A 10,773-nucleotide genomic window follows, 5' to 3' on the forward strand; every position below is an offset into this window, starting at 1 on the left:
GAGGCGGCTGCCTGTCGCGGACGGGGAGCCCGGACTGGCTCGAGCTGAGACGGACTGCTGGTGCCTGTGCTCTCGCTGTGAACTACGGACACAGATAGAGTCCGTCTGCTGCAGAGAATTTCAACGATGGCAATTTCTCCTGGATGAAATCTCTGAATCAGACGAGCACACGGACGTTTGTGTTGTGATGTGAACCATCCTAGTTTCGCCTGACTGAACATCCCGGCATCATGCAGTAATTCACCATATAGGAAGAAATACAAACGAGGAGTAATTCACTAATGAGTTTTCCAATGTAACGTTAACGGGGTTTGTTGTTGTGGGAAGGAGGAGGCGGGAACCGGCGAACTTTTAAACATTTTAATAGTACAATGAACAAATACAAAACAAAAGTACAAGCCAGCAGCCCCTCATTGACAACTTCTGGCCACACACAACAGAAAGAGAACATAAAATCTGGCCTGTTCCTCTCTCGATCGGCCATGTCGTCGCTGCTCCTTTTATGCTTCCTCTCCTCGGTGAGAGATGCAAGACCAGTGCGAAACTCTGGTGGCAGCTAACGTTAGCCTTGTAGACGGAAGAGTGATTTCTCTGTTTGCGCTGTTCTGGATTAGTGGGTGTAGCTTGCGGCATAGACATAATATATACATAGACGCCCTATTGGCCGCTTTGGAACGTTGCTGCGATACGTTAACGGGTCCGCCATTTTGCGGAGGTCAAGACTGCATTGTAATTAAATGTAAGTAAACGGGTGAGCTGCGTTTTTCTGGATAAAAACATTCTTCGATAAGAATGGTGAAGATCCCCATACTGAGATATTTAAGTTTGCTCATTGTGGAAAAAGCATTTTATGTGATTGACCAGATTTTAGCAATAACATTGATAACTGATGGATCATTTATGATAATACATATATGTTGTGGTACAACTGGGCATGCAGTGCAATGCAAATAGTAATTATAACATAAAGTAAAAAAAGTACTATTAAATAGTTTAGTCAATAAAATAAACAAATAGTATACAGCAAATAAAAATGAATGTAAAAATATTGATAATAGTTTATTAATAATTCTATAGAATAAGACATTTCAACTACAGAATAAACACACACAAAAAATATATTTAATATTTAGCTCTTTGTGCTAAATTTCAGTTTTATTGATCAGTAATAGGCTAGCCATTATAACAGAAGTAGCTTCAGTCAAACATACAATGTTAAAATAGCCTAAATATAAAGTTATGAAACTTTACTTTGCCTTCAGCCAAAACTATTTACCAGGGAACCATTAATAGATTAATGAGACCAAAGATAAACACAAATTATACGAATTATATCTCATGTTTAACCTCTAGACTAGAGACATCCGAGAAGCACTGGCCGTGGTACGGCTGTTCCAGGCGGGGGAGACGAGCGCTGGGCGGGGGCGCAGCAACTCCGAAAACTTCAGATCAAATTTTTAAATAGGCTCACATATTTGAGCTTTAAACAACTACATTGTCGACTGAAAAACTATTAAAACTACATTGCGTGACACAATAACAGTAGTATTTAATCTCTAAACGTTACTTACTAATTAAATCATGACCAAATACAACCAAAAACAAACGTTCAGTCTTGCTTGTGAAAGGTACTTCCTCGAAAGCTGTTTTCAGTTGTGTGGCGATTTTTACAGACCCAAGCAGCGCACAAAACAGGCATTTTTCTCAATTCCCGGTATGAGAGGTATGGGAGTTGATCTCCCCAATATGGCGGCGCCGTTGACGTACGCTCCAGCGGCCAATAGGGCGTCTATGTATATATTATGTCTATGGCTTGCGGAGCTGTGCAATGTGGTGCATCATGGGAGTTTTTGTCACACATACAAATGCACCCTTCAGTTATTTTTCAGTCTATTCTCGGTCAAGAGGGCACCAAATTCAAAAATTCTTTTTCCTTTCGACCACATATATGATTCACTTTCAATACAGATTAATGTTGAAATGGGTGAAATGCTCCTTGAAAATGAGAAATGCAAGTTTTCAAAAAAAAAATAAAAATGAAATTCCCCATCTCTTTTTAATGGAAAACAGGTTTATGCAGGCCAAATTATCTGGGGATCCACCAAACTCTATCATCATACTGCAAGATTATCCAGAGAGCATTTTCCTCTACTTAATAAAGGTTGTACAGTATTCCCTTTTCTAATGAACAACTGGACATTGTGCATAATGATCTCTAGCAGCTGGTCCTGGAAACTTCTGTTCTGAAGTTGTGCAAAACCAGAGCTGCATTTTGTACATACAAAACAGTTCAAACAGCCACAGTGATCGTTGACATTAACATTGCATCAAACTTCCTGATGTCTAAAAAAGTTGATTTCTGTAGAAACACAGATGGGTTTTTTGTAACAGTGCCACACTTACTAACAAAGGGAGTGGCATATTCATGGAAACAAGAAAAAAAAGGGTAGTGGGTCACAGAGTCTTTCACAGACAGCGTGTGGTGGGGAAGACCCCCTAATCAAATAATTTACAATCAAAACAGGTGCTCATGTGAGGACTTTTTTTTGTCTTGTGTTGGCAACCTCACTTGACACACTTTCACACGAAATATGAAAGTGATCATCGCCCTTTTACTGTCAAATACTGAAGCGATCTGAGAAATGCTTTGAATTGTTTCAGTGGGGGAAAAAACAGTGCATTACAAAAAGTGTTGCAAGATGCCGTTTTATTGTGGTAAATGTTGCAGATTCAATACACAATGTAATTGCATGAAGAGTTGTAAGGTTTTTTCCGTTGTAAGGTTAACAGAAGAAACATTAATTTCTTCATTCTGAGACATTTTTTGACTGATTACTGACTACTATCACAGAGTAAATTCTAGTTTCATTTTTGCAAATACAAAAACGCTTTATGCAAAACAAAACTACATTTGCATAATGCTGCACAATTTATAACTGCTTTGAGCTGTATCTCTCAAAGTTTGTTGTTACTGAAATATACAGTACGTGGCTGATAATATTCATTAAAGGTCTGTGGTGTACACTAGCAGTTACAGATCATCAATGCCACTACGTCATTATTTGTTTTTGAATAATTATATATTTAATATATAATTTATAATGAAATTTTGTTGATAAACTTCCAGTTGCCCTTGCAAGGACAGGCTGAAACATGCTTATTATTAGACACAAACAGTTTCTGCCATAAACCTGAGTATTTATATCCACTGACACAAACAAAGCTGTTACATTAGCAGCATCTGCTGGTCGATAAGAGTAACTGCAGTTCTTTATTTCAGATTATAGATTCAAGTAGTTTTATTTTACTAGTATTTATGCAGATCACACATAAAAGAGCACACAAAATATTGCTTTTGTTATATCGGTGTTAATAATACGAATGTTCTATTCAGTATTAAAACTGAATTGCATTTGGTTATAAGCATTCAACATTGCATTTTTTTTTAAATAGGAGGGTGTATACAAGTCAAATAAATAAATAAATAAATGCCTGCATAGTATTAATTGTATTGGACTATAATTATGTAATATGTGCATGCAAAGCTAGGAGTTTCAGATTTTAAGATACTTTCTTTCTTATTGCTTTTTAACTTTTGTCAAATCCACACTCTGAGCTTCCTATAAATAGTTCGTAGCAGTAGAGATTTATCCAAACTATTCCAAACTGACCTCATCTAATAAAGTGCTTACTTTATTAGAAAGTATACATTTAACCAGCAGTATTTAGAAAGAATGTTACTTGCACAATACAGTTGTGTCCATGTTTAAGAAGCGAATGTGCATTGTCGTCTCAATTTCAACTCCTTTAAGAATCTGTTGAGCAGGAAACCAGAAAAAAAAAAGAGCGAAGGCTGGTTATAAAAGGCAAGTCTTATGAGTTCAGACCATACAATATCTTGTGTTTACACGCATTGTATGTGATGATGTTTATTGCAAATACAAAGTAGTGTATTTACTTAAAAGATGATGTGTAAATTAGACCATCTGGTTGTGCATAAACAAAATATATAAATTTACAAACCTTCAAAAACTGCTCAAATGTTATTCCTTCAAAGAACTCATCAGGTGCCTGGTAAAAACACAAAAAGAACAGAGAGATTAGCAAGAGATTTTGTGTGTGTTTAACTATGCCTGTGAGGGCCAATTGACCTCACTTATATGGTAATTTTTATGTAAATTTTATGTTAAGGCTTATAAATTGGCCAAACCATACTTGTATTTAAATCTAGTGTTTTGCACAGGTTTTGTGAGGGTTAAGGGTCTAGTTGTGTCTATGAAATGTTCTTACTATATTTTGTGCCCAGAATTGAGCTAGGGGCTGCCTTCACATGCTATCGGAATTGAGTGAGTGACTGAGGGTGGGTGGGTGGGTAGGTGAGGATGGGTAGGTGGGTAGGTGAGTGAGTGAGTGACTGAGGGTGGGTGGGTAGGTGAGGATGGGTAGGTGGGTAGGTGAGTGAGTGAGTGAGTGAGTGAGTGAGTGAGTGACTGAGGGGTTGAGTGAGTGACCGAGGGTGGGTGGGTGGGTGAGTAAGTGAGTGAGGGTGAGTGAGTGAGTGAGTGAATGTGGGTGGGTGGGTGAGTGAGTGAGTGAGTGAGTGAGTGAGTGAGTGAGTGAGTGAGGGTGGGTGAGTGAGTGAGTGAGTGAGTGAGGGTGGGTGAGTGAGTGAGTGAGTCAGGGTGGGTGAGTGAGTGAGTGAGTGAGGGTGGGTGAGTGAGTCAGGGTGGGTGAGTGAGTGAGTGAATGTGGGTGGGTGAGTGAGTGAGTGAATGTGGGTGGGTGGGTGAGTGAGTGAGTGAGTGAGTGAGGGTGGGTGAGTGAGTGAGTGAGTGAGTGAGGGTGGGTGAGTGAGTGAGTGAGTCAGGGTGGGTGAGTGAGTGAGTGAGTGAGGGTGGGTGAGTGAGTCAGGGTGGGTGAGTGAGTGAGTGAGTGAATGTGGGTGGGTGAGTGAGTGAGTGAGTGAGTGAGTGAGTGAGTGAGTGAGTGAGTGAGTGAGTGAGTGAGTGAGTGAGGGTGGGTGAGTGAGTGAGTGAGTGAGGGTGGGTGAGTGAGTGAGTGAGTCAGGGTGGGTGAGTGAGTGAGTGAGTGAGGGTGGGTGAGTGATTCAGGGTGGGTGAGTGAGTGAGTGAGTGAGGGTGGGTGGGTGAGTGAGTGAGTGAGTGAGTGAGGGTGGGTGAGTGAGTGAGTGAGTGAGGGTGGGTGAGTGAGTGAGTGAGTCAGGGTGGGTGAGTGAGTGAGTGAATGTGGGTGGGTGGGTGAGTGAGTGAGTGAGTGAGTGAGGGTGGGTGAGTGAGTCAGGGTGGGTGAGTGAGTGAGTGAATGTGGGTGGGTGAATGAGTGAATGTGGGTGGGTGAGTGAGTGAGTGAGGGTGGGTGGGTGAGTGAGGGTGGGTGAGTGAGGGTGGGTGAGTGAGTGAGTGAGGGTGGGTGAGTGAGTGAGTGAGGGTGGGTGAGTGAGTGAGTGAGTGAGTGAGGGTGGGTGGGTGAGTGAGTGAGGGTAGGTGGGTGGGTGGGTGAGTGAGTGAGGGTGGGTGAGTGAGGGTGGGTGAGTGAGTGAGTGAGTGAGTGAGTGAGGGTGGGTGAGTGAGTGAGTGAGTGAGTGAGTGAGTGAGGGTGGGTGGGTGAGTGAGTGAGGGTAGGTGGGTGGGTGAGTGAGTGAGGGTGGGTGAGTGAGTGAGTGAGTGACTGAGGGTGGGTGGGTGAGTGAGTGAGGGTGGGTGAGTGAGTGAGTGAGTGAGTGAGGGTGGGTGGGTGAGTGTGTGAGAGTAGGTGGGTGGGTGAGTGAGTGAGGGTGGGTGGGTGGGTTGGTTGAGTGAGTGGAGGAGGAGCGGGACTAATACCACACCGACCAACTGTCACAACATTCTTTCTGTACAACGACATCAACTAGCAGAGCTAACCGAACAACATGTACGAATATTTTTTAGTAAACTGTACTGCGGATATTCTGTATCACAGCAACGAAATGTTTCAATGGAAAAAAAACGCTGCACTGCCAAAACGCTCTCAAGCGCCCACAGCTAGGGCCTTTTCAGCAGAGTGTCTAGCGTTTTTAGCCAGCTGAGTCAGTTAGGGTGAGTGGGTGAATGAGCGAGGGTGAGTGAATGACTGAGTGACTGAGGGTGTGTGAGTGACTCAGGGTGGGTGGGTGAGTGGGTGAGTGAGTGAGTGAGTGAGTGAGTGAGCGAGTGTTTTAGGGTAGGTTTTTGAGTGAGTGAGTGAACAAACAGTGCGAATAGTGAAACCAACAGCACCATCACAGAACAAGTAGGAACAAATTCTTACAAATTCTCAGGTTACAACTTGCATTTATATAATATTGATGTTATCTGATATACTCCATACACTGTTGTTGATCCGGCCTCTTGATAACATACCATGGGACCTACTGAGATACTGGCAACTTCCAGCATTGCAGCATCTGCAATGCCCTTAGCTGTCTCCCTTCCAAGAGCTCCACTACGGGACAACAACTCCTCGACTACCTATAGAGAGACCACAACACTGCTGATAATATTTGAAGATAATAATGAACTACACACACACAGCAAATGCTTCACTCAGATGGATTGGATTACAGTAATTACAGTAATTTCTTACATGTCTGTATTCCTCCAGTGTTATTGTTCCATCATTGTCTGTGTCATGCATGTTGAATAGAACTACAGTATCAAGAAAGAGACAGTATTGTTTCACTAGTATTGTGAATTCATGGCTCAGTTCACTGGTCCCTCATCTTCAAGTATTTTAATATAATTCAAGAGTATTATTTCTGCATGTTCTTACAGCGCAGTTTGGTTCTCCTCATTTCTTCTCTCTGCTCCTCTGTGATATGATGGGTCGGTGCTCTGAAGTACGACATGACGGTAAGGAATTCCTCAAAACCAATTTCTTGCACAGATCCCACATCATCTTTCTGGAAATTCCTGTGTAGGACAAGCAAGTACCATTTTATTGCTCCCTTTCAGCTTTGTTGAGCCCTGATTGTTAAACTTCACTATTAACCTTCAGGTTTGGGGTTGTCAGATAAATTTTTGATTGAGGCGACTTGGAAAGAATAGAAGACATTATTCTAACACAATTTCAAAGCTTGCAAATTGTTTTTTACTTTAAATATTTGTTTCCTAAATGAATTTAAGAATGTGTTCAATCTGTCTATTTTAATTAGAGATATAATCAAAAATAAAAAAAAAACTTAAAGGAGTAGTTAACTTTAAAAAAAAAAAAAAACTTTTGCTGATAATTTACACACCCCCATGTCATCCAAGATATCCATGTCATTCTTTCTTCAGTTGAAAAGAAATTAAGGTTTTTGATGAAAACATTCCAGCATTTTAAAGTGCATTATTTGGAGAAAAATCCTGAAATGGTTTCATCAAAACCTCAATTTATTTTCGACTGAAGGTAGAAAGAACGAAAGAAAGGTGTAGTTTCACATCACTTATGAAAGACATGCCGTTCATATTTGTGAATTTGAAACTTAAAAAATAAAATAACTTTAAATATATGATAGTTAAATAGTATTCAAATGTAATATCACATTTGTGAAGCTGTAGAGGGTAATATCAAGCCTCACATAACTATTGTCACAACAAATATCAAAGATATACACAGTATATAAACAATTACAAACCTTTTATCAAAGAAAGCCTCTACAATCTGGGACCGAATTGGGTTGCTTTCCAAATCTTGGATTGTTTTAAAGTCATCTCTCCTTTAAATGAGAACACAAAACAATTAAGCCTGACGCATACAGTAAAAGGCCAGCATTATGGTTTGCTGTCTAGCCAAACGAAACCACCCAAGCAGACCTATTAATCAAGCGTAACACTAGTTCTGTCATGACAACTCTCAGTATGTTTGGCATGGTGATGGATATGACCATGTCGATATGTTTGGCCTTGGCGGAATAGACCTGCTACACTGCTACTGCTGTACAATGTAGAACTATACGGGTGGATCTGGGGAAGGTACGGGTTTCTGAAAGCACCCTGCAACTGCTACAGCAAATGCTAACTAAGTATTTGAAGGTTGAGCAGTGAGCTACTGATACAGAAGGAACCAATCAGCTGTGCCCTACAGAGAATGATGTGTTTGCAAGCAATTTGAGATCAGCCTGTGTAATCTAGAGCTGCATGCATTTTTTCTACTAGTACAGTAAGTATACCAGCAAACTGGTTTGATTTGATTCTTGAAAGTCATTCTTTGTTGCTGGAAACATTCTGCAGAATCATCTCCGAAACAAAACACTTGTAGATTACCGTAATGTTTCCTCGTTCTGACTGAGCTGCTTAAAACGATTGTGGAGGATTCCGATCTGCTCCAGTGAAACTGAGAGAAAATGAAAAGAATGGAGGTGCTCATCAAACAGATGACTCACTAACTGGCACAATGGGCACAATGCACTATGTGTGAAGTGAAACACAACTGCTAAAACTAAATCTTAAATTCCTCACAGTGACATTTGAAACTGAATTATGAATGATCACGAGTCATGAAGAAACCTTGAAAAGGATCGGTCAACCAAAAATACAAAATTATGTCATTGTTTACTCACCGTCATGTTGCTCCAAACCCTTATGACTTTATTTCTTCTGTAGTACAGAATGTTACTGATGTTAGGTGATGTTAGACTGACCAGTCATTGTTCACTTACATGTAGCAAAATGAAAGTGAGTGAGGCTTTGAGGCTGTCATTCTGCCAAACACCTAAAACACCTGTCATATGGGTTTGGAACGACATGTCTAAATGGTGAATCATCACATTTTTAGGATAAACACTGTAGGCTATTCCTAATTTATGTTTCCTTTTAGGTCTGTAGGAAAGAGGCAAACTATAGCTATAATCACTCGAGAGGCATTTGCAACAGTGTTGTAATCTTTTAGCTAATTACCACAAGTCCATATTACGTTTTTTTAAGTTTTTTTTTTAAATTATTATTACAATAAGCAGATACGCAGTAGATTATAATCCTGAACAGTTGAATTATGTGTAAGTAAAGAAAACATCTCTGATTTGTCACTTGAGTAAATGGTGCTGCGTTTGTCAAACATTACAATATGAGTTACAATATAGGATAAATGACATAACCCTTCGTAATATTTATACTCACAGCCTGTCTTCTGTGACAGGGTTCGATATTGATGGTTATCCGGTAAAGATTGAAAGCTCCCCATCACGATAGTGATCCTACACCAGGGGAGTATGCAGAAGTCTGTTCCTCGATCTTCCGGTGGTTTGGGTTTCACTCGTACAGCCGTGTTTGCCTTGCAGAACAAACGCATGCAAATTGCATTGTGCCTTGTGAGAATGAGAAGTTGTCCCCAGGGTCCTAACGCCGCAAAAACATCCTCCACAGGAACTGCTGTTCGAAGAATTTACGCCTACGATAATCCAGTTTGTAAACAAAACCTTTATCACACCCAAACAGATATTATTGAAATGATCAAACGTGTCTACACAACGAAGACTGAATTGAACGAAGCCATCTCGGCCACATTCATTCATAATAAATAAGCGTGACACACACAGCAGCAGCCGTACAGCTCTTTCTGGAAAACAGAAATGAAACACTGACATTACTGAGAAGACCATAGAAACGCAACCTTTCACAAATTGGCGAGATAATAGCAAAGGAAGGAGAGATCCATTTGTTTTGTCACGTCAAACATTCAGTGTTGCCCTATTAGCGTAATATTCGCGTCTTCAGGCTTTCCTTGGAAAATAAACACAATTAATAAATTATAACACAAGCCCTTCATTCTGGTGATGACATATTTTTATTCAGCCGCAGGAAGTACTGGTTGCACAAACACATAAACAAGATAAGCTTGGCAAAGTGCTTTTTAACCCTACTGTCGACAATTGGTTTAAACGTCAGTATATAGCCTTCCTGAAAAGCAGTAGGCCTACACAGGTGCATTGCTAAATCTAATATGTTTTACTCCACCACACGATGGCAGTAAAGATTAATAAAATGGCAATAACCACTGTCTATGCTGGCAATAACCCATATGTTGCACGTATTTTGATATTTTACTCACCGTGCAAGCACATGGTGTAATGGTGTAAAACGGTTTTAATTATTCTGATTTCTTTTGATTATTTTAATTTCTTCTATGTAAAGCACTTTACCATTGTGTATGAAATGTGCTTTTTAAATAAACTTGCCTTGCATAATCCAAAAGCTAATAAGACTACATTTGTGTACTATCTTCAAAATCTTTGATTGACACAAAGGTCTTGTTTGTTTGTTTTTTGTGATATTTTTATTTTGCTTTTGTTTGTTTGTTTTTTATGTAAATGCATGGTCATTGCTCCCCTGGCTCTAAAGTGTATCTTGTATTGTTTTGTTTAAGCAATAATAATAATTAAAAAAAAGATGTAATGTTAGTAAAATTACAATCGGAAGTAATGATTATCTGAATTTGAATAAACCAATAAAACGCAGCAATTTCCAAACAGGTGTAGGCTACTACTGTTCCAAGGAGTAAGCTACTTGTAAGACTTGGATTTTGATAGAGAAATGATTGACAATTGCATGTGATTAATCAAATGTTGTTGTTTTTTACTTTTCAGTTTTGACTAACAATTCTGAGATCAGGTAATTGTAAAGGGCATTTAGATAAAAATCTATTTATAAATAAAAATCTATTCTCTAAATAAAAATCTCTCTCTCTCTCTCTCTCTCTCTCTCTCTCTCTCTCTCTCTCTCTCTCTCTCTCTCTCTCTCTCTCTCTCTATATATATATATATATATATATACCATT

The 10,773-nt window shown here is 39.7% G+C and overlaps 1 protein-coding gene across 1 annotated transcript; it reads right to left on the reverse strand.

Moving 5' to 3' along the window:
- Positions 1-346: 346 nt before the first annotated feature.
- On the reverse strand, positions 347-9,489 carry tescb (tescalcin b). The gene is made up of 8 exons (XM_039658889.2): positions 9,117-9,489; positions 8,265-8,334; positions 7,637-7,717; positions 6,790-6,929; positions 6,604-6,665; positions 6,381-6,488; positions 4,024-4,071; positions 347-3,815 (listed from the first exon to the last, which is right to left on the reverse strand). Exons 1-8 carry the CDS (start codon positions 9,286-9,288, stop codon positions 3,738-3,740), a joined length of 759 nt encoding a protein of 252 aa, XP_039514823.2. The 5' UTR covers positions 9,289-9,489; the 3' UTR covers positions 347-3,737.
- Between the last annotated feature and the right edge of the window lie 1,284 nt (positions 9,490-10,773).

The sequence above is a fragment of the Pimephales promelas genome, chromosome 4 (genome assembly GCF_988280905.1).
Source record: "Pimephales promelas chromosome 4, fPimPro1.hap1.1, whole genome shotgun sequence".
Classification (NCBI taxonomy): domain Eukaryota; kingdom Metazoa; phylum Chordata; class Actinopteri; order Cypriniformes; family Leuciscidae; genus Pimephales; species Pimephales promelas.

Excerpts from the sequence above, each read along its gene's own strand:
- tescb (XM_039658889.2), bottom strand. The coding sequence starts at position 9,288 with ATGCGTTTGTTCTGCAAGGCAAACACGGCTGTACGAGTGAAACCCAAA. Across the intron at positions 7,718-8,264 it reads CAGAACGAGGAAACATTACG|GAGAGATGACTTTAAAACAA; the intron begins GTAATCTACAAG and ends TCTCATTTAAAG. Across the intron at positions 6,489-6,603 it reads CACTGGAGGAATACAGACAT|GTAGTCGAGGAGTTGTTGTC; the intron begins GTAAGAAATTAC and ends GTCTCTCTATAG.